At 34.7% G+C, this 25273-nt stretch overlaps 2 protein-coding genes across 2 annotated transcripts in view; one reads left to right on the forward strand and one right to left on the reverse strand.

The window, feature by feature from the left end:
• Positions 1 to 2987, reverse strand: B9d2 (B9 domain-containing protein 2). The gene is made up of 3 exons (XM_085944660.1): positions 2900 to 2987; positions 837 to 1062; positions 1 to 94 (listed from the first exon to the last, which is right to left on the reverse strand). The coding sequence occupies exons 1-3, from the start codon at positions 2985 to 2987 to the stop codon at positions 1 to 3; spliced, it is 408 nt and encodes a 135-aa protein (XP_085800786.1).
• A 561-nt stretch (positions 2988 to 3548) lies between these two features.
• Positions 3549 to 25273, forward strand: part of tefu (Serine/threonine-protein kinase tefu) — a 56750-nt gene continuing 35025 nt past the window's right edge. Inside the window, exons 1-13 of the mRNA XM_085944661.1 lie at positions 3549 to 3914; positions 7304 to 7403; positions 7722 to 7886; positions 9109 to 9338; positions 10161 to 10265; positions 11844 to 12092; positions 14097 to 14236; positions 15192 to 15419; positions 15893 to 17010; positions 18677 to 19095; positions 20885 to 21337; positions 21662 to 21973; positions 23295 to 23902. Coding sequence (XP_085800787.1) covers positions 3714 to 3914; positions 7304 to 7403; positions 7722 to 7886; positions 9109 to 9338; positions 10161 to 10265; positions 11844 to 12092; positions 14097 to 14236; positions 15192 to 15419; positions 15893 to 17010; positions 18677 to 19095; positions 20885 to 21337; positions 21662 to 21973; positions 23295 to 23902 — 4328 coding nt within the window. The 5' untranslated portion in view covers positions 3549 to 3713. The remainder of the gene's footprint in view (positions 3915 to 7303; positions 7404 to 7721; positions 7887 to 9108; positions 9339 to 10160; positions 10266 to 11843; positions 12093 to 14096; positions 14237 to 15191; positions 15420 to 15892; positions 17011 to 18676; positions 19096 to 20884; positions 21338 to 21661; positions 21974 to 23294; positions 23903 to 25273) is intronic.

Raw genomic sequence — 25273 nt, forward strand, 5'->3', positions numbered from 1 at the left:
TCATTTGTATTCAACGCCAAACTTGCTGAAATCTTTTAATAGTATTTCTAATTGCAGTTTAACATCACCAGCTGAATGCGTCTTTAGTTTAAATCTGAAAAATAAGATACAGTATCTATAACAGTATAAAAAATAACATTATCAGGCGTAATTGGATTACACAGAGTGGACAATATGGTCACATGTAAATTGTACGTATCACATTTCACCGCAGCACAGTTCGTCGTGAGCTTTCTTATCGGAAAGAGACAACCGTATATAGCACCGAGATGAAAAAATTATGCGTTGTTCATGGAGCATTGCAGACAATAATGTTCAAATTTTATTAGATTCAATATGAACATTAATTTGATATTGATTGGTTTCAAATATCTGATAATAACGCAATCATTATTTGAATTCAAGACTGAAAACAAAACCTAACCTAACCTAACAAATAATCCAGTATATCGGCTATTTTCAAAATTTGTTTGCCGCTGGCTTCCACTGACAAGAACCGTGTTTTATTTAGACATTAATTTAATCTCAGTACTAGATGACCCAAAGAGGCTGGACAGTCTTTAATATACGACCATATATTTCCGATACAACATTTCACGGTGAAGTGTGATACGGTGAGCTGCATACGTACAAATTTCCGGATTCGGGACAATATATTAACAGACTTTATGGTTGATAGCGATTCTGTTGTTACTCTGGATCAGATATTATGTAAATTGGAATTGAATCCCGCATCTACTGCATCAGTACCAGGCTCTCTCGCACTATTCCACATTGAGTAAATTGTAAAACTAAAATTACTTCATTATTAAAAATATTTTTATTATAGATTTTACCTATCTTTCCCCGAATACAATGCATCCGGATTAATAAGTTGAGGGGCGCCGCCTAAGAAATATTGCGATACTCTGTCTTTAATGGTGGTGGCACTGGGAATCCAGCTCGGCACCTTGATGACGTGAAGACCGGGAGAGCAAGGGATACCAACTATGCAATAGCCTTTCAACCACGAACGGCCCACAGAATCTAAACAGTGAATCTGTAATTGTATCTTGGGCCAGCCTAAAATAGAGAAGAAAATTATTATCAATTAAGATGAGGATTTCATTACTTACTCTGAAATTTAATTATTCTGGCCTCAACATTAAATAATAAGCTTTCTGTGCCGGCTAGATGGCAGAGACTTGCCTTCGCAGTATAACGACTTGCCTGCGCGGTATAGACTTTTACAGCGCTTTTCGGTTTGCGCTAGCTTCCATTTTCTCATCCATACGGGCTTCCCGATATAAACCGGTTTGCACAGGTAAGCTTTTCGTAAAGCATGAGCATCTAGCCGGCGCGTTACTCAAAGATATCATTAATATGTTTGTAGATGTATTTGTTTATTATTATCTCCAAGGTTACCCTGATATTGTGCCACATCCGGCACCCATCTTTTTTTGTACAACCTGGAAGTTAAGAATGGATTTTACCTTTTTTAATTACTTATAACGTTATAACGAAGAATTTCAAGAGATGAATCTAACTAAATTCTATAAATAATTAATGTCTTCCAAGCAATAACTATGGTCAATTAAGATCATATTGTTATGCTAAGTAGCGGTGTAACTAAGACTAGGTACAATAATTTGCAGAAAGCGTTGGTTAGTTTTTAAATAGGTATCAGTTAAACCCTGCCTAACCAAACTATAATAGTTTAGGTATGCTATGGGTGATCCAACATAAATAGTGCACACGTTTTCACTTATACTTATTTGGTTTTGTTGAATTAATAATACATATTACAAATAGTGTTTTTTTTTTTTTTTAATTCATTAAGGCCTAAACCAAACCATAATAAATAAAAAATATTCTTCTAACAATAAAATAACTAAAAATATGTACGATTTAATGGCATAATTTTAGATATTTCATAATATAACTATATTATAGCTTGATTTACGCAGAGTTTAATTGAATTTTAAAAACTAACCAGCACCATCTGCAATTTGTAGTGTTAGTTCGATGAAAACGAATACCTATGTATGACTGACAAAGTTTAATGTGCACTATTTATGTCGGATATTAACCCAATGTTTACGGGCCGCACAAAATTGTGTTTTTGCTAATTACTTTTCAAATGCAAATTAACACGTTAATTACAAAATTAATTTAAAGGGCCCGTAAGCATTGGGTTAACAGCTTTTCTCCACCCTTCGCCACTGGTACCTAAGTAGAAATTTGGAGCAACAGGTATTTGGTTATGAAACGCCAGTTCCTGTTTTCTTTCAGTGGGCTCGCTATAGGATTGGTGTCCCGAATATCCGTTTTCGTCGAAATCGACCTTTTAATGCAGAATGTTTTTTTGCATCTAATTGGACTAGAACCATCCCTTTCTTTAAATTACTTTGTAATGGTAATGAATACATCATTCATATGCTGTAAAAATAACAGTTTAAATAATATCTTCATGTATTTAAATATAGGATTATGAAATTTGTTTTTCGTCTCCTGAACATTTGGTCTATTCGGGAAACCAATCCTACAGCGACGCAGTGTCAATAGGTACATGTCTCAAGTGAGTATCTAAATATGATATGTTTTGTGAATCCACTTCGCCCAAAATAATCTCAACCACCTAACCTTCAGCTCCAGCCTATTTAGAACTTAATTTTTTTCTTGTCAATAAAAATATGGTTTCATGTCACCTTGAATTCCTTTAGCTGCATAGTGTATATCAATGGGATGTGACCAAATAACAGGACCTTCATATAATGGGGAGTCTGCAATCGTTTGCCCTTCTGAATTTCCAGAAACCACTCTCCAATTTGGGCCTATAAAACCAATACAAAAATGCTTGGTAAAATAAAAAGTTCCCAATATTGGCTGTTTTATGTTGTTGAAAAAAATAATTTCTTACCAGCTTGTATGCTGTATCTGCAAAATAATGAAGTGTCCCCAAATCCAGTAGCTCCAGAAATTTCTCCAATTAAATGCAATTCTGCCATGCCCTTTAAATGTAATTGTTGTGAAATACATACATCATTTTAGTAAAGTTGCATTCATTGTATTGTTTCTTATTTATTTTGAAACTGTTGCCATGGATACATTATCAGGTTAGCCAATATAAAAATATTTTGCAGTAAAAATATGAAATAAATAAATTACTGAAATTATTTTTAATTAAAAAATTGCTTTAATACTAAAATAATTATACTTTTAAAAAACAATACATATTAAATAAAAAAACAAAAGATTAAAACAAGTTAATCATATCATTGTAAAACCATAATAATGGGATGAGTCCAATCTCTTTGGTGGTTGTTACTACAATAAATTACCTTTTTGTAAAAATAAATAATCTCTTTGTTTTTTTCAAAAGAATAGAGGTATCTCTTTATAAACTACACATTTCAAAAACTTTTTAATTATTAGTAATAAAAGATGTAAAGGTGCCATAAACTGGTAACTTAATATATTTTTTGTCTTTGTTATATTTACATTCGGCTGTTATTTTGGAGCTTTTGGCGCTCAATTCATATCGAAATCCTAAACGGCATGCGAGCGGCAGCAGTAAAAATAGTAAAACGTCAAAATCGAACGTAAAAAGCGCTGTCAAAAAGTTAACTTCAACTTTGCACGCAAAAATGACTGTAAAGTTTTGTTGTTTATGTTATGGTGCACTTTTCGTTACAAGTAGATGATTGTATAAATAAATAATACTTAGATGCAAGATGTCTTTGGATAAAACATTAGGCGATGTGTTTACGGGATTATTGTCGGATCGCATAACGGAGAGACGTAAAAATGGTGAATTATTGAGAGAACTTTTGGCAGGTACCGGAACTCCACATTTGCTCTCGGAAAATCATCGAAGCGGCTCTGGATTATCATGGAAAGACTTTCTCCTCAAAATCCATGAAGTCATTTTGAAGGTTAACATGTATTTACACTCGATTATGAAATGATGTTTTTTTAATGTATTCATAAGAATTCCTACCATACAAGTTTACGGAACTACTTTTCATTGTATATTGTTTATTATATTAATTTTTACTTCCATCTCCTATAATGTATACGGCGGAGAACAGGTCAGTTGAGCCTAACTTTAAAAAATGGTAAATGTGCCGCAGAGGTGGATATATGAGATTTTAAGTACAACTGTCTTTTTAGACCAAACCAAACCTAACCTAACATAACCTAATCTAACCTACCCCAACCTAATATTACCTCATATAATCTTAGTTTGTGATAATGGTGTATCAAAATGTATGAAAATTTCAAATTTTCAATTAACGATTATTGGATCGAAAAGCCAATGCGCCGACAGAAAAAGGTATTTATTATAATTGTCTATATGGAATAAACTGTTTTCGTAAAAAAATAATTATAAAAGCTCGTGTCCACCTCTGCGGCACAATTACCAAGAAAATGTTAATACAGAAAACTCCCGATTATCCGTGTGCGGTAACATGAACCTCGCTTTGGAAAATTCCAACTGATATTAGAAGGATTCCTGCAAACAAACCAAAATCACAGATTTTCTTAATAAATAATGAGTAGGTACCTATTAAACATGTTAAAATAATTGTCTGCTTTAAAAATGTATAAGTAGTAAGTATGTTGTATTTTAAAAAGAAAAACCCATAGTTTGGATTATCCATGTTTTTCGTTTATCCGTGCCGCCTCTCTCCACCATTAGCCCGGATAATCGGGAGTCTTCTGTATTATAGTTAATATGTGCGAGCCTTCGGTGCCACAACATGGCAATATGATCTTTTATTGATGTCGCCAGACACCAGGTTTCTCAGTCTTGGAGCTTATAAACTAGAGGTGAGTTGGAAATACTGTCACCAGTTTGTATACTCATATTTCGGATGAAACTACCCATACTAAGTATTTGTGGCCCAATAAACTTATTCCAAAAAACTTGTGATATCATCGCGAGTCGCTGTTCTGTGCACTCGCCAGTTGGTAAACTTTCAACACTATTGACATTAAATGAGCACGAACGAAATAGCACTTGAATATAGGTATATTTTAATTTATTAGTCTATTGCGTTCGAATGTATGAATAATAATATGTCATAAATTTTGTGTCGCAGCACAGTGGTGAGATGACGCACAGGCTTAGGCTTGTTATATAACCGCTCAAAACATGTTGAAAATTTAAAAAAATCACTGTTATTCATTTTTGTTGACAATAATATTGTAACCTAACAGAAAAACAACTCATAAATTTAAAATGTGTATAAAATTTTATAATAAATGGGACTATACGACAAGCGGAGCTCAGCGTATTTTTAGCGATTCTATTGAAGCCGATACACAGTCTGAGTTCCCTAAACCGATACGTATTTCAAATACTAATATGGAGTTGGATTTAGTTTCAGTTGAGTATGAAAGTTTTACACACGCCAAACGCTCTATATAGTATTCCAAATACTAAAAAGTATTTTGGAACAAGTTTCTATACTAAGTATTTTTTTACACTGGTAGTAAGTATACTTAGTCTTCAAAATCGACCAGTTTTCCCAACTCTAGAACACATGTGGTAATTTTCGCTGCATGTAGCTTTTTTTATAGCCGACCATAATTTCCCGCAATTGCAAGTCTTTGTAACACGTTCGAAAATTATATTTGTGTTAATCTCGTCAATCCTTATTGCAACACATGCAAGGATTGTTTTAAATACTGCATGCAATACTTAACTATTTTCTTTTCCTAATCTTGCGTATCCTGGGTCCATAACCTCTATTATAGCACCTGTACACGTGCATGGATTTACTTGCACCAATAGTGTGTATTTTAAAATATTACGATAATAACTGTTTACACGTAAAAGTGCTGACTGTCACGCCAATCTCATTCAGTAAGTGAGACGCGTTGTTGTCATTTTATAGTACAATACTCTCTCAGTAATCCGCCACCCCAAAAACCAGACAAGTGTCCAATTAGTGAAAGCAGCGGATTATAGTGCATACATACAAAATATGGTGAAAATTAAAACAGGTATTCCGTAAAAATAATTTTTTTGTTGAGAAATTTGTACTAGCAAATTACAGTGTTATTTATATACATATTTATAAACTAAGTTTATTGACTAAATATTAAACAGTAAATCACTTGACACAACCAGTTGTTCAGTGAGGCATATATTCTTGAATGGCTCAGGATTCCTGGCTTTCCCTATGACCAAAAGCTTCAGTTTGTGTGTCCCGGTTCCATTGGAGCACGGCATTATTGTGATGCGGTCCTTGGATACTTTCCTTCCTGGTACATTACTTTCTTCGGAAAGGAGAAGTTTCCAAAATAAACCCATCTCTGCGTTTTATACTTGTACGCGGCGGACTACTGAATTTGACAATCGAATACCGGCAAATTATAGAGCTTAATTTTGTGCTTTCAACTAGCAAAAATAACGGCGGATTATAGTAGTTGTCGGATAATATGTGTACTGTACTATTTGACAGATAATGAAAATCAGTCAACCTCGAAATGAGTCTCCGTGCGGTGTAGTTCATTTTTTACCGGCATGTTCGCCACTATCATTCTACTGCGCAGGCGCAGATATTGAACAAATCCAACTGTCGCGTGAAAATTCAGAAGCTTCCAAACTTTTTTGATTCATGCACACAATCTTGCAACTTGCATGGTAATACATGTTTACACATGCATTTTCTTGTTATGGCTGCGATTATACTTACTGTCAGCAGTAAATTCATGTGCGTGTAAACGGGGTATAAAGTTGGATGATCAGTGAATCTATTCTATACTTATCGACCACTAAAGTGATAAAGTGATAAATATTATCAAACTCAATCCGTGTTGACACGGTCCAAGTACGATCCAAGTACACTTGGACCGAGCGCCATCCAAGCGCACTCGTACGGGACAACTTCATACAAATTACTCCTATCAGTCCTATCCAAGCTACTTGGACCGCGTCCTACTCATCCAAGCTAGCTTGGATAGGAATAATTAGTATGAAGATGTCTCATATGAGTGCACTTGTATGGCACTCGGTCCAAGTGTACTTGGATCGTACTTGGACCGTGTCAACACGGCTTTAGGGTAGGTTTGCATCAAAGTATTAGCACTTATTGTAACAATTACAATAAGATGTTTGTAATTGTTGCAATAAATGCTATATTTTAACAGCAGCAAGAGAGGTGCTTGCATATGCACAACAGGTGTTAACTGTTAACTTGAAATTTAGATAATTGCCTTGTATTCAGAATTGATCCGGAAGTTATTGGAGTTATCTCAGATCAAGAAAAATAATGAAAATATGCCAGTTATAAATGTCCCCTTTTAATTGCAGGAATCTGAAAAGTTTGATTCTGGTCGAACGAGTGCTCATGACAATGTTAAGTCCCAATGTTCTTCGTTGTTGATCAACGTCATATCAGGAGCAAACAAGAGTAAGTTATTAATCATTTATACAAATGTGAATCTTACTACAAACGAACCTGAAATGCTTAATAGCTTGCAGCCAATGAGGTTTGATTTTTCGCTGCGCTTAATAACGTTATTATCAGCTTCACTTTTATATAATCAACTCAATTAAACGGAAGTCAAATGTGTTCACATGTGTTTCACTGGTCACCCACATAAAACTGATCACACAATGGTGACCCCGACATGATTAAAAATGAAAAATAAACCTACTTTCTTCAATTATTCAACTTCGGACAATCATGGCTTCAACATCATTTATTTCATGCTTTGTTTCATTTCAGACAATTGCTACATAAATTGTGATAAGATCCTTGAGATCTGCACAGAGATATTGAAGAGTAGCCGTCTGCTGAAGGCTTTTGGCGAGGCGTACATCACATTACTCAACAAACAAGTCCTGCCGGTTCAGCACTATCTTGAGAACCTCACTCCATACCAATGGGCCGGTAATACTTTTCCTTAAAATACATGTCTATTATGATGTAATAATATGGACCTACATACATACATTTAAAAAACATTATTGATTGATGAGGTGGTTTGATTTTGCAATCCCCAGCATCATTTCCACCAACTAAAAGGGTTAGCCTATCTTCAGACACCTTGAAACCTGGCATAGATTATTCTAGTTGGGATATATTATAATATGACTGATCTGGCATTTTTTTCCAATAAGCCCAGTTTCGCCCTCTTTAAAAAAATGTGGCAGGTAATCCTCATTTTTATGATTTCTGCTAGACTCTTGATAAAATTCATAGCTTCCCCTGTATCTGCATAACTCGGCAGCCTCACCTGTTACTTTGATGTTGTGTAGTTTACTATGACTTTTAAATTTTTGAAACTGTCCGTGGCTTGCAGTGAATATATTAGCATCAACACTATCATTTTTACACTGCAATGTCTTTAAAATGACTCAAGGCTTTATCCTGTATATAAGGCTTATTGGAATTTGTTGTTGCTGCATATCTTCCATCCATATAACCAATATTTCCATTTCTTCTATTAATATTCTTCTTTTCTTGGTAGTTATCGTAGATTGCATTACTTCTAATTTTTTTACATACTCCACAACATAATATTCTATGTAAACACAAGCGCAGAAAAACAAACTGCGGCAAAAAAAATATGTTTAAAAAAAACCGTAAGTACGAATTCACGTAATATTAATATTAATACTATCGACCAAAGGTACTTGATGGAATTTAAATTTATATTCTAATGAATTATAATAATATGCTATGAGTGTATTGTTATTAATAAGACAGAGTTTTTACTAATTAGGTTTTTTACTGACACTTCAACTATTCATAATTTGTTTATTGTATTTTTTGTGACCTCTGACTAGATAAGGTAGGTAATGGAGTTTTTACCTACTTTATTGTATTGATTTACTATATAAGGTAGAGTTAAGAGTCTTCGTTGTCAGTGTGTGTTTACCTTTGGTGAATGTACACGACACCAGAAGATGCCGAAAGGCGAAAACCGGGTCGCAAAAAATGACTTAAATGGAATAGTACAGAGCTTGAATCCATTAGAATTTGAATTCACGTAAGTCGAATTTGCGTAAGTCAAGGACTTGCTTTATTGTATTTTTCTCTCAAATAGTTAGGACTATAGAAAGAGGAATTCGTATAAACCTTTGATTGTGGTTTATTTTCTATCATTTAGATTTACTCGAGCTTGGAACAGAGCTATGCACGTCGGCGGCGGTCGACAGATCTGTCACCGTACGCATGGTCATGGAGGTGATGAAGAACGGTTCTCCGAGATGTCATCTCGTTCTCCCGATAAGAGACAGCCTGACGTCCATGACTACGTTGTTTATTTCACAAAACAACGAACGGCAACATAACCTGCAAGAGAACCTACTCAAGATCGCTATTCTTGCCTTAGAAAATGTAAGTTTCATCAATATTTTTATTTTGTATATAAAAAAAAAATATAAAACACTTCAATGTAGTTATATTTTAAAATATGTGAAAAAGTTCATGACAGAGAACTAATGGGAATAATAATGGGAACTTAAATACCTATCGGGTGTGGAGAAGCCCGCAACCGATCTCGAGTGTGGAAGAATACGGAATATGTCAAACACTGACTACTGTTCTCAGTTTATGTATTGACGACGCTCATTTAATATTGGTGTGTGGAAGGTTGCAACACACTATTGCATGTCTATAATGTGTGATTCATTTTCGTAGGACACTCACACATTCAAAACCCCGCGTCAAAATGTAGTGTATTAGAATATAGCCTATCGGTTATTGATCTATTTTGTGGTGCATGTCTTTCCATAAAGTATTAAGATGAATACTCCACCTGCCAGAGGCACCTAGCGGAAAAATACGAAGCTTGCAATTTAAGCCATTTTTTTTGATAATTGAGTGTTTTAATTAATAAATAATATGTATCTTTCAAAAACATCGATTTTTATAAAAATAAAAATCTATATAACTTGAAATCTTTTTTATTTATATTAAACCTAATTTTTGTGTGTTCACAAAATTGCTGCTGTCAAACTTCAAACATCACATTTTTAGTTACTCGATCCTGTGTCTTACTTCAAACATCACATTTTTAGTTACTCGATCCTGTGTCTTTCAAGCGAGCGCTCTTCTTGGACTAGTGGCTCTTGTTATAATAATATATGAAATAAAAATATAGAAAAAAGGTTCCATTTCACTATAGATATTGTATTTCAAGTTTTGATAATGTTGCAGGTCGCATCTGAAAGCCGTCTAGCTGTTTGCGCATTCACTGAAGGTATAATTCCGTCTGCAATGAAATTCTACGACCAAACGTCAGACGCATTCAAAAATAAAAAGGTAACTACTAGTAACAACTAAGAACATGTAACAATTGATAACAATCTCTAACTTGATTGGGTTAACCTGTCAAGCTTGGCAAAGTAGTGCCATATCAAAATGAGCCAAAGTTTGCATAGTCAAGACTCTGGCTGTCTCCATCATCCTTCGTGGTTTTGAGAATCAAAAAAGAAAAAGAAATACGTAGAATCGATTGCCTTTGAGAAGTGGTATGTATTGGCGTTAAAAAAAACCTATAAGAGCTTCTCCACAAGGTATGTGTCTCCGCACACTTTATGCGCGAGTACTAAAGTGCATTTTGCTTAGGTGTCGCTTTTAGTAAGCGTTAGCCACGTGGCCACCCATAGTCAGTGCCGACTCCGCTCGGAGCCGCATGTATAGCAATCACGAAAGCATCTTTCTTTCGCTGACTCTATCTTTGATTGGTTTATTTCTCAACTGGCATCATAGTTGAATATGTTAGGTTCTGATATTTTTCACTAGGTGATTTTTATTTTGCATCATTTTGTATTTTTTTGTCAAGCATACCACTGCTCAACGAAAATATATTAGTGTTATTGAAACGGAATTGCTGTGATATTTTATTCTTTTCATAACTGTGATCACTAAACCTCATAAAAGCAATTAGGGAACCAATAAATTTCGATTTTATGGGTCAGACCCTAATAAGGGATAATAAAAACTGTGTAAATATATTTTGGAGCATTCTCAATATCAAAATGAAATTATAACTTGACTTGATTCACATAAATCTAGACCATAATTATTATTTAAAATAAAAATGGAAAATTGTGCTTGTCTAATTCGGAACAATTAAATAATGTTCAATTGTATGAAAAAATATTGTAGATAGATTATTTTATTTGTTTAATGCATAATATATGGTTTTAAAGTTATTTAATATTTTCAACCACAAAATTAATACAGTTCCCTTTAACTTCTGACTTACCTAGTTTTATGATTTTGTAGAGAAGGAAATGTAGAATTTATCTGAAAAACAGTGAACGTCAAGTTATCTAGTTGTAGTATTGAGGTGACGATAATAAGTACATAATGCAGAGTGGAGAGTGATTGGATTACTACTAATTTTAAAATAATACAACGTATATCTCGGCTAGTATAATATATTATCATTTTTTCATATCACACTTTTACCCTCTGCGGCCCGTGAAAAATTAAAAATTGGATAAATTGGCCCTTCTTTCAAATAGGTTGTACACCACTGATTTAGAGCGATCCTGCGCTGATCTTTTTGCTTCAGTCATTGTTAATTCAGTTGCTTTCTTAATTGTGTCGCTCCATCTCGAAGGCGCATGCTCTTACAACCCCTTCACCTGATCATATACAATATACAAATTAGCCCTGTATATTTTTTGAACATGGTAAGAAATGGTATGTGGTACTGTGGTATATCCACTGAACATTATAGTAAATAGTGATATTGATGAACGAAGATGACTTGGTAGAGCCATAGTTCAGAAATGTCTAATGAGTCAAGGATCGCTTCCGTACAGAAGCGTAGTGTGATATTTATATTTTATTGGTCAACTAAACAGACATTTCAATCTTTCGTTTCAGAAACTCTTATTTCAATTGCTGCATCTCTCCATTACTGTCCATCATCCCGGAGGACGCGTGGGGAAGGAAACCGGTTGCCTAGCAAAAGACTGGACGGCGTGGAGTGCCTGCCTCATTGCCATCGAGCAACTCGTGATGGGTGAGGCGTCGTTCTTGAAACACACCCTCAAGAGAAACATCCACATGTCTCATGCGCAGATGGAATTATGTCCTGAGTTTCTCGCGTTGAGCGTGGAGATCTATCACCTGGTGAGTTCTGATTTTAGGTCAATACATCCAGATATAATTGGAAATTGATTATCCAAGAGAGTAGTTTCTGGCCTTAGAAGTCTCTATGGTTAATAGAATTTTCGACTAGTGGTAGAAATCCATATCGATTTATCTGAACTGTTCAGTATTGGTATTGTCATGATGCATAGAATGTCGCTGATTACTGATATTTATTATTATTTATTATATATTACTGATATATCGGGCAGCGATTTCCAAACTAGGGGGTGAGGCCTCCCTGGGGAGGCGCGGACTGTTGCAAAGGGAAGCGCGAAAAGTTTAACACAAATGTAGCCACAGATTTGCAAGTGCATAGTTTATAAAACGGCAGCTAGTGTGTCTGCGTGATACAATTGGGTGTGATTGTGTGGTGTGTGTGATTGATGATAATTCACATGTAGAATTTTATTTTATAATTTGTAGTGTATTTATTTCCTGACTAATAAATATGGCTATATGGAAACAATATCCTTTGTTCAATTTTGGTTGAATCGAACTGAAGAATAATATAATACTTTGTCAGGAAAAGCAATGCAAGCACGTACTGCTACCATTCGTAACAATATATTTATGCGAAACGGAATTTTCTGCATTAGATGCAATGAAATCCATATATCGAGCCCGTTTAGTAGAAAAAAAGCACTTTGTGTAAAAATGTATTTAATGAAATAAAGGGTGGGGGGAGGCGCCAAGATTGGATTGTTTTAAAAGGGAGGCGTAGTAACGTAAAGTTTGAAAACCACTGGTCTAGTGTACAATGCAATTTATAAAGTGGCATACAATGGTATGCGTCATATTTTAACTAGAAATTGAATCAATGCAGTTTTTATTATTTGTTTCTGATAAAGGATACTATTTTGAGTACCTTCTGATTATATACACGAACATGAAATACTAGTAATATTAAATATAATCTTATTATAAAATTAACACTGTCGACATATTATGTTATATAAACAGACGCCATTTTAATAATATATGAATTTTATTGTCATGTCAATAAAAAAAATATATGAACTTAGAGACACTGTAGGTATACTGTATTCACTGATAAAGGAAGCATTAAACTTTTTATAATTATTCAATTTATATTGTACAGTTTTCATACTTTTACCGTTAATTAAAAAATAATTTAATGATTTTAAAAAAATTACTAAAATTTTGATTGTGAAACGTGACATTTGCTACATGATTTTCTTATCTGTCAAGCTATTTTGATACATGCATGGCATTCGACGTTATGTTGATTTAGCAGAATGTCGACATTGTGTGCATATGGGTCTTATTGCGCCTGTACATGTGTGCATGCATTTACTGGCACCAATAATTTGTAAATTAAACAATCGCAATAATAAGTTTTTACATGCAAAAGTGCCACTGTATCGCCAATCTCATTCTTCAAGAGTAAGTGAGACGCGTTGTTGACATTGTATGGTGCTATTTGATAGGTTATGAAAATTGGTATACGTCAAAATGCACTGAGCGGTGTAGTTCGTATTTTTTTCCGGTAGGTTCGCCACTATCGTTCTACTGCGAATAGCGCATACATCATCCAAGTTGCAACTATCGCATGAAAATTTAGAAGCCGCTAAACTTTTTTGATTCATGCAGTCTTGCAACTTGCACGATAATACGTTTTCGGCATTTAGATATGCCCAAAATTAATTTAATTCAAATTTCGCCCCAGTTATTAATATATTATTGAATAATTGGAATGTGTCAAAGGGATTAAACCGTATCCCAAAATTTTCAATTCCGATATTTGGAATTGTGAGATTGAAAACCCTAGTCATTGCATAGCCGTCCTAACATTCTTCTACACGAGATACGAAATACAGTAAATTAAATGACAGATTTATACAAAAATATATACAAAATAAGAAATTTCTGTACTCAGTCAATGATTTAAAATTCAGTATCGTAATACCATCTGTGAAAAAAAATACGATGATTCTGACGAATTCCTAATGTTGTCTTTTCAAGTTTTTCAAAGGATTTGTACCCGAACAATTGGAGTCAAACGGTGATGAGGAGAAGCCTGCTAAACGCTCCAAGATGGAACGTAATGAAATACATTCCATGCAGGAATTATTGGTGTACATTCCAGAAAACTTTTATCCATGGTAAACAAAAAATAAATGTATTTTTGCTTATTCAATACATATGTATAGAATTATTAGAAAATAACTAATTCTTACCTTGCAAAAAAATTGTATTCCTATACATCTATTCTATACACAAGACTGCTATCGGCCGCTACATCGAAGTATTAGTACTTATTGTAACAATTACAATAAGTGCTATGTTTTAACAGCATCTCTTTTGGCTGTGGTAAATTTTAGACCGAAATAGACAGTTTTGACTGTTTAGACGGCTAACTTATTGTAATTGTTACAATAAGTGCTAATACTTTGATACAAACCTACCCTAGATAGCTGCCGATAGCAGTCTTGTGTATAGAATAGTTGCGCTGAAAAGCTATCGCTAAATTTATATATTCTATAATGTAAGTGCTTTTGCAGGGAAAAGCGCATGTTGTTAAAATTACTTCAATTACAAATAAAACCAAACTGGGCCTGCTTTGATCAATCGCTTAAAATTACCGTAATACATAGATTTATGACAAATTTTCAATTAACCTTGTGCGTATTAATGGGGTCTACTGTACTTACATGACTTCGTAACAATGGGTGATACCACGCGACCATTCTGGGAATCAAATTATTACATGCGTATGTACCTACATAACGTCCTCTGTTCTGGCAGAACACACTAACTGGAGAATACTAGTTTTGAGTAATTTGACTTTGAAGTTGTTAAAAAGTTTGAAATAATGGTCTATCATGTGAGTTTATTAAGTAATCGTAAAAAGGGTAACTTTAAAATAAAGACTGTTTATTTATTAAGAAGGTTTCCAGACGGTAAAGTTTGAAATAAGGAACATTTTGGTACTAACTCAATATGTCATTTTTTCGAATTAGTGTTTTCTGCCAGAACAGTGACGATAACATCTTGAAATATGAAATCACACTATGTATTGCATACAACATGTAACAGGAAATGATTTTTTTCTTTCAGGCTTTCTGTTTTGGAATTGTACGTGGAAAAATACGGACATACCATTTCTGTTTTCGACAAATTGGAAATATTGAAGATAGTAGGCGTTCTTATCGTGTCGGAGAATTCCGAAATGATGTGTCAGACTGCTTTAAAGACTATATCGGCTCTACTGAGAGTGATCAAAACTGTAAAATGGAATGATATTTATTTTGAAGCGGCGGAAATCATTTGGAAGACATGTGTCAGGTACGAGAATAATTATTAACATAATACAATGAGGACCAATAGACTTATTATTCGGCCCCTGAGGATCAAAAAAACCTATCTCAATTTTAGCGATTTTGATTTACATATGCTACTCGATATAAAATACCATATTCCCATCAGTTGCTCTATACTATACATAAGGCGGCTATCGACGGTAGTTTATTTTATTTATGTATTGAGTATTAAAACTGTTACAATAAGTTAGCCGTCTAAACTGTCAATTTCGCTCTAAAAGTTAACACAGCCAAGATAGGTGCTGTTAAAAGATAGCACTTTTTGTCAGTTTAGTTTAGAGTGTTTAGACGGTTAACTTATTGTAACAATTAACCGCCTAAATACATAAATATGATAAACTATTGTTGATAGCCGCTGATAACAGCCTTGTGTACAGAATAGATGCGCAGACGTTATTAAAATATCTATCTAATTTGTATTATTATATTTTCTTGTAGAAAAGTATCCACGAGCAGCGCAGTATTCGACCAATGCCATAATGTGATTCAAATGCTTTTAAGAATCCACAATTTCGACGGACCAATCAACAGCTTGATCAAACTATACTCTGAAAAAACTATGCCGCACTCCTGCGACAGTTTATTAACACTCAATTTGATACTGTCTAAATACAACAACACAATTACCGATAACAACATGAGAATTCAAATTTCCAACTGGGTATTCGTGGCTTATAAGAATTCTTACGCTCAACATACAGTGGCATCTGTATTGTTTCAAATTAGTGTAATGGAAAACGTTGATATGTCGACTGAAGAAATGAAAACAGAAAAAACATTTTTAGATAGTTTATTCGATTCGCACGAAACCGTTATGTTGCTGAGTGATTTTGAAGATGGTTTATTAGTTGAAAATAGAAAAGAAATTCTAAAGAAAGTTATTGAAAAACAATCACTTACCATTTGGGATAAGCCGTGTCAACACGTGGTCGATTTTTTATCTTCGACTATCAAAACGGATGAAAGTAAAAGTATATCCGAATTGACTCCTATTTTAGTCACCGACTGTGATATTACTTTAAGATACATTAGTTATTTTACAAATTACAACGTAGTGGATTCATTGCCGAGTATTTCTACTCTTATAAGCAGTGTTTACGAAACGTTTGATTTAATTGCGGCACATTTACCAGTATATTTTAAGAATTTGTCCGGTGTTTCGAACGCTAAACATGTCATGTTAAAAAATACCAAACAGTTATTTATCACTGATCACTACAGTTCAGATGTAGCGTTGATGATTCGCGAAAATACGACTAAATCATTAGTCGAATCTTTTTGTTTGTTGGTCAATGAAAATAATGAATCGATGCAAGTTGACGGGTTCGACTTTATGGAGATGAACAACAGCTCTGCGGACACGGAGAATCACATCAAAATGGCAGCTGTTGAGATTCTGGCGAATTATTCCATGCTGGAATCAAAGTTTAGCGCCGATGCTCTTCAGTATATCTTGGCACCCGAATTGTACGATTTTCAGATTAAAAATGAATTTGATATCGCTGTCAACGCTATATCTTCTATATTATCAATGAACAAGACTGATGCACCAATCGGTAAGTTATCATAATAATAGTTAACGCCTATTCCAGAGTAATTTGTGATCAGTACTTTGCAGACTTGTTCTAGTATGCACGTCAATTAATGGTAGGGTAGAGGTGAGCTGCGGAGATCCGTAAATAGTGCACACTAAACTTTGTCAGTCATACATATTTAATTTCATTGAACTAAAAAATACAAATTGCAGATTGTATTAGTTCTTTACAAAATTTAATTAAACCCTGCCTAGGAGATCCAATATATTTTTATCGGATCACACAGCCCACGATCAGTGTTGCCAACTGTCGTTGACAAAAACATGCCAGACGGGGTATGAAAACAAACTATTTGGCAGGAAAAATCGCTAGATTTTGTGAAAATAAAATTGCAAGTAAATTTACTTATTCTACCAAGAACGAAGTCAATACCTTTGCTTTCGCGTATCAAAGAAAGTGCAAAAATCAAAAAATGTCGATACGTATAAAAACCACACATTTTAACAGAAATATATTTCAAAATTGACAACAAATACCTATATTGTGTCAACGGCGTTCAAGTTTCGTTTCATGTTTGAAGACGAGAGCTTCTTTCTTGTAGGATAGACATAGAGAATGCCAATTCCGGCTACATATGTAACCACCTGCATTATGGGTCATATTTAAACCAAATCTGTCACTCGTATTGCTTAAAATGACTCTGCAGGAATGCGCGCAGAGCATAAACGTAACCATGCGGAGTAAAGTTAACCGCAAAACAAATTATGACAGTTTGACGCTACCGGTTATATTTGTGTCCTGTGCACATTCTCGCTCGTGGCGCGGGTTCATTCTGTCATTTGTGTTTATTGAAAAGTGATTTGATCTGGTCTATTGGAATTTACACAAAGAAAAGGGTATGTCAAAACTTATTTAGAATACTTTATAATAAAATTAATATAATCCGTAAAGAAGTCGATACCCTAAACGCCCAAGAGCTACGTATGTAACCTTCGAAAAAAATCAAAATGATGACTAAAAAACAAAATATAACTAAAATAACTATTGATTGCTTATTATTATACGTTACAAAAGAATATCATAGCAGTTATTAAAAAAAATGCGATAAAAATTATTTGCCCGCTAAAGGGTTAAAGAACACACATTTTAGATTAATAATTGCTAAATTGTTAATTTATATATGAGGAGATCCGGGATTATATTCAAAAACATTAAATAATGCATGAAATTGTTTCATCGCGTTTCATCAACAAAATAGGTACTGACCTAACTGCATTTAAGTATTTGATAGTCAGAAACTTGATGCGCATGAAAATAAATTAACGTAATATCTAGCGTTTTTTAAACATATTTAAAGTTGTTGGAGGCATCAAAATACGCTAGTAAAAACGCCACAGCCACAAGCCAGATGCGTTTTTTGCAAGCTAGATGACTATCAAAAAAACCTGGGGCTGGCAAGAACAACGCTAAATTGGCAACGCTGCCCGCAATGGCCAAGCGGCTAACGCGTCAGTTTATAATGACGTGGATGCCAGGTTCGAATCCTGGGTCTGATAAATGATAAATATTGTTTAGAAAATATACTCAAACAGTTCATTCAGAAGTTATGACGTTTACAAGATCCCGCGAGTTAACTCGTCCGTGGCACTGATCATAATGTTCACAGAACATAAAATTACAATTTCAGGCCTCATTCTTCGTCTCATGCAAGAGATGTGCCGAAAGCTATTCCGTGATGGCGACGCCACATCGCAGATCTTAACACTACTCTATGATATATTAGACCCCGTTGTCCAATCAGGCAATACCGTTTTACGAGAAAACTGCCTCATCATCCTCCGCAGCTATCTTCAACGATGCAAGACGCATTACTACACGCCCAAAGTGATGGGGCAAGTCTTCAAGTGTGTCTTGTGGATACAGAAAATGACCAGTGCTACTAATTGGGGCGCAGAATTGGATGGTACTCTTACAGAGGGATTATCGAGCAATCTGCACTGTGTCAGACTGTATTCGTGCTATTGCATCGGCCATATCATGAAGGATACTTCGCTTGGGCAGTACGAGGAGCTGATTGAAGTTCTGCTGGAGATGTTCAAAGTTGATGTAAGTATTTTTCAAATTCAAAAACTAATTTATTTATTTCCATGAATGAATATTACAAATTATAATTTCAACAAAGAAAAACGATGTGATGTGTGTGAACGAAAGTGATGAGTGAAATATTAATAAAAAACGTGCATGTTAAAAGTACCCCTAGTAGACCCTATTATAAAACACAGAAATAGCGAGATCTCGGATGTAATGAGGAAACATTAGTTGACATTTTAGTTTATGATTTTCTCCATACATTTATTCACTTTTATAACGAGCTACTTCTCGGATATACCGAGCAAAACTGTTAATGTGTCGATCGTTTAAAAACAACATTTTCGACCCTAAGCAATAAAATCCAACCGGGCAGTTAACTAGACCGATGCCGCCGAGATCGGATTACGTTTACAACACTAGCTAAGTGTCTAATTACCTAATTTGTGTTTTCGCCGACAACATTGAAAAAGTATCCACGCATATGGTTGAAATTGCATGTAAAAAATCCAAGCTTTGTGAAGTCAGTAGGCACCTACCAGCGCCGGCCGCTCAGCACTTCATTACAATAAACAACTTCTTTTGTAGTTTATGAAATCCATGCTTGTTTCGGGGATTTTTACAGTAGTTAGATATAACGAGTAATGATTATAATGAGCAAATTCAGTCGGTCCCATCTTCCTCGTAATAACCTAGTTCGACTGTATACCTAAAGTGGGGGTTTCTAAGAAAGCGGTACCGTTATGTAGCGGTGGTTGACGTCACTAAAACGTCTATGCAAACCAGGTGACATTAGTTTTCTAGAGAGTGTTGGTTGTGAGCGTAACGTCAAATAGCGGTGCCGCAATTTGCATGTCATAGCAGAACAAACACTCATGGAACGTTTTTTCCCGTATAGAGGTGATCATTTTAAAATAAAAAATGAGTGCAAATACTGCAAACGTAATTTGGACCAGCGAAAATGACGAAATATTGATCGATTTTGTAAGAAATAATGAAGCTTTATATAATGTGAAGAGCAAAGACTATAGAAAAGCATAGTTAAAACAAAATCTGTGGAATAATATTGGAAGTTAAGTCATCGTAGTACATAATCAAACAATACTGGTGTTAAGCGAAAGTATTGCCTGAAATTTTCTTCATTGCAGTGCAGGCGGCAACACACTAAAATTTGAAATGCACCCTCTGTAGCACGATTTCTAAATATCTCACTCTCCTTCAAACGACAGTTTTCGTCTTCCGATGATTCCTCATCTTCCAAATATAGTAATAATGGTATGTCTAGATCGTCCATTCTCCACCGCAATATGCTCACTGACCGCTGTCCGTGTTTTTTTAAGTTTACATCTCTGGTAATCGTTCTTACAGCCGTTTTCTTACGTTCGCCGCATCACGTCATGTTACGGCACCGCTTTCTTAGGAAACCCTGGCTTAAGAGAAAGTCAGTCAGATACAAATACAAATATCTCAATAATTTCTTCTGAACCCTATCTATTGTAAGGCTGTACTTCAACTAATACGATGCCTAAACAAACCACTCTAAACCGTGTTTTGAACAAAGGAATTATCTTGATACGTATAGAAGCAGCCCATTTGGCGACACAATGGAAGTAATATAATAATTTTAAGTGTTTGTCCCTTAAATCAAATCATCGAGTTTTGTAATACAAAAATTAGTATGAATCCCTTTAGTTATAGTCGATATTCTTTAGTTATTAGTCATTTACTCAATTCCATTTCAGATGGATCACAACCTATCTTGAAAAAGACTTACGTGTATGACGAAATGTATTTTATTTATTTTTAGGCTGCGTACTTAACTGACAATGTGATAGCAGACGAGGGCGTCAACAGGACTTCGACCGTGTTCCACTGCCTCGCGAGTGTTGCCGTTTCAAGTCCCGTCTGGGACAAAAAATCATTATTCACCATCTTAGAAATCGCCCATGGAAAAAATATAAGTGCGAGACTTCTAAAGAATGTCTTCCAGCACATATCGGACCACTTGAAGATTGCTTCGATCAAAACTCTGATGGCGGATAATATGGATGTTTTGATTGGTTGGTGGCTTAAAATTGGGCTGCCTTTGGATAAGTTTCCGTTCTTCTTGGCGGATTGTGACTCGAAGGAAGTGTTTTATTTGATATACAGAGAGAGTGTGATCCCGTTGGATATGTACTGGTCTAGTAGTGGAAGGATGAGTCAGTTATTGGATGAAGTATCGCGGACGATCAATCAGTCTAGTTCTGATATTATAACGGTAAGAATATAGTAATTAAATCTTATCAAATGCCATCAAGTACCTTCAGTCAATAGTATTAATTTTCTAACTTATTTAAATATTGAAGTCAAAACTTTTCACGTATGAAGTTAGCTGCATTTACAATTAAATGATTTCAGCAGATGGTCAGTGATATGACATGAAAGAATCAAAAAGGTAGAGTGGCGATATTATATGAGTATCTCTACTCTACCAGAGTATAATACTCTGCCGTGGTCTTCTGTCCTCCCTTTTTTATTGTGTTTTTATCTAACATTTTTACATTTTGTCGTGAGTCATTTTACACATTCCTAATTGTTTCAGTCATGTCTTCCGCAACTACTCGCCTTGTCTCTGCCGTTCATCGCCGTGGACAATAAACGCGGGTTAAACGGATCGATTCCAGAAAGAACCGAAATCATTTCTGGAAAAAATCTCCACACGACCGTTTCCAACCAGCTCGGGGATTCCCTGAAAAGTCTGATGATCCAAAACATTGTGGAGATTATCTTCTTGACTCTGAAGCGCGTCTGTGATGCTCGGCATATCAGGGCTGACTTGGGATGGAGTGGGGCTTTGCCTTACGGAATGCAATTGGACAAAAGCAATTATACCGATATCGTCAGCTATTTGAATGTATGTACTAAAAATCATATTGATAATTCAAGACGAATCTATGTTGTAAATTGTCATAAACAAAATAGTATAATTACAAAAAAACTATTTACACACTCGGAAAGAAAGTATTTAATTCAAAATTTATCTGAGTACAAAAATAATGATACCAATCAACGATTAGAAACAGATTTATTACACTTAAAATGTAATACACAATATGAAGCGCCTACGGTTTTTGAAAAATTTTGAGTTAGATATGTATTTAGATGCATATTTTTGTTACCTATATGATGACCAAAGATTGAATTTTAAAAAACTCCAAAAACTGTCAATACGTATGATCAAAAATTAGGGTAAATTTCAAAACCCGCTAAAATGGATAAGCCAAACGCTTAAGCGCGAACCAAATTGAAGTGCATGTCGCGGACTATCACGTGACGTCACAGTAAACTGCCACTACGGGAAAAAGGTGTATAATGTCGTTGTTATTGGTGTTTAAAATGTTATCAGACTGATGCTCGCATCCCGTAGCACATTTTAAACCTTTTAACGAACATTGTCAGTTAGCAAAATCTACTGAAATCACTAAAACAACAAAAGGTCACCTCAAGTTGAACTGCACTGCATCAACACCTGCATAACGTTTTGAACATTTTTATCATATTCCGCATCCCTACACTTTTCGAATGTCATGTCAAATCACGTTTTTTTGTTTTTAGCGGTTGGCACTATGTATGTTTGATAAGAATGTTGTCTATTATCTATGGTCTGCAGATTGGTTTCTGCCAGCGCCATCTTTTCTCTTGAGTCGGCAATAGTTCTGTTCAAAATATTATCTATGGATGTCATGCCGCAAGTATTTTAACGTAGGCACACGTAGAAACTGTTAAAATTAATTGAAATTAGCATGAATAATTAATATTAATTCAAATTACTAATACATTATAGTAGGCACTCTTCATCAGTGTCATTCATTGAATGAGTTGAGTCTTCAGTGAATGATGTTGATGTTTCAAAATATTCTGCAAAATGACGAAACCATACAAAATTTGTCGCCGCGACAGCGTGATAGTAGGCGACATGCACCTCAATTTGGTTCACGCTTTGGAGTGTACGAATTAAATAATAAATACATACATAAAGTTCACAAATTTAATAGACATGTGTTTTTCTCATTTTTCTCAAAACTGCCTAAAATCGTTTTAGGGGGTTTTGAAACTAAGCGCTTCATATCATGTTGTACATTTTTGTGTATTTACGTATACTGGGCTAACCATATCTGGAATAAGATATGTTGATACATACAACAGTAGGACTTATTATTTTATTATTTTTTTAGGAGCATCTTGAAATGGATGTATTATTTCATCTCTGCCTTAACAATCCGGCCGGAATTCAAGAACTGCTTCAAATACTCTGGGCGGGAATCGGATCACAGACCACGCTAGAAAGAAAGTTAACGAGTCTACACCAATACTGGATATTCTCCCATTCCATACCTCTCGAGAGTTCTCTCAAGGCATTCACGTGCTCCTTTATCATTCGCACAATGCTACATTTGATAAGCACATATCGAAACGATAAAGAGTATCGTTACATGAGTGTTGCCGCGTGTCGGATGTTATTGTCTATGCTACAAAAAGTCTTAAAAAGCGGACCGGAATACTCAAGTATTATTGCTCCACATTTCTCTCTGATTGTCTACACAATATCGCAAACTGTCTCCGCAGAAGCGGCAAGCATTAATGAATTCGCTTTGAAAATATTGAACTTTTTACTCGTCGAGATGAAACCTCAATTCGGAAACACAATGAAGACCTTAGATCCATTACCAAACATCGATTGCTTTAAGAATATCAATAAAAACTTGGAGAGTGTCTTTCCGAAGTCTAGCGATTCGTTGTATAAATATATCGATAACTTTTTGAACGGCGGTTTACTCGGAAGGTAATTAATATTTTTGATAGCATTACGTAAATGAAGATTGACTGATTTTTATATTTGGAAATTGAAATTATTCTTTTTTTTTTATATTACAACAACCGATGTGGCTCTATGATAGTAATGTAACAATCACAGACACATGCAGGCTTACCTGCAGTGTCTTACGCATTGAACTACAAGGGCTTTATTGATGAGTTACACTGGTGGATTTTCCTTTTATCCATTCCTGAACAATGTAGTCACTATAACTTAAATTGAATATTACGCAGTCAAATTAATTTTTTTTCATTTAATATGTGCTGAAAAGCAACTGTCACAAGTCAACATTTTTCACAATATTTGCAATTGAGACTGTTGGTTTCAAAGTAATCACAAAAATCCATCGAGCACATTTAGGACTGCAAATGAGACGTCTAATTACAAAAAGTCCACAATTCAATATTTTCGGGAAACAACGTTTTTATGTTTCAAGCTTCAATTATTTGTGAGATTATTTTTTCCGTTGTATTCTATGTCGAAATTAGAACCAAATGGCGATTTGTTTCAGCCGATAAACTCTCAAATGTAATACATATAGGCAAAATAAAATTGGACGTAGCGCTACTTGTACCTCACTTTTTAATTTATTCCGCATAAGGCACATATTTCCGTGGCACTGTTATGAGTTTATGAGATGCTACAGCATGGGAGACGCCCTTTTCAATATTGTACGTTCCCTTATTGGTCGACTTAGACACGCGCGAAATCAACCAAGCTTTAAATATTATGAAACACGGACTTGGCGCTTTTTGTAATAAATCGAGACTTAAAATATTTTTTTTGGTAGGGTTATGTCGCGTTTTGGAATTTATAGATCAATACATATTGTGGAAAATTATACAAAGAATACGTGTGTATATTTTTCTCGATTTTGACCAAATGTGGACTTATCGCTTTTTGGAATTAGACTCCTCAAATATAATATTTTCGTTTCGGAAATATATTAGTTAACAATTATTAAAAGCGAATAGTGAAATAAAATGCCCTCAACATTGTTGATTGAGATTAATAAAAAATCATGTTTAAACTTTGTCGTACAATATAAAAAAAGGGGTTGATAAATATGAATGACTTTGCAATCAACTTACCACAGTGGTGAAGGGTAGGTTGTTGAGATCCGACATAAATAGTGCACATTAAACCTTGTCAGTCATACCTATTTGATTTCATTAAACGAAGAATACAAATTGCAAACAGTATTACATAGTTAGTTTTTAAAATCCAATCAAACCCTGCATAAAGCAAATTATAATGACAAAGTATGCATTATTCTTGTCAGATCTCCACCGCCTACCTCCACCCTTCGCCGCCTACCTCCGGTTTAATTCCATTCAA

This window comes from Rhyacophila brunnea, unplaced genomic scaffold, assembly GCF_057557595.1.
Source record: "Rhyacophila brunnea isolate RB1 unplaced genomic scaffold, BYU_Rbru_1.0 scaffold_17, whole genome shotgun sequence".
NCBI classification, from domain to species: Eukaryota; Metazoa; Arthropoda; class Insecta; order Trichoptera; family Rhyacophilidae; genus Rhyacophila; species Rhyacophila brunnea.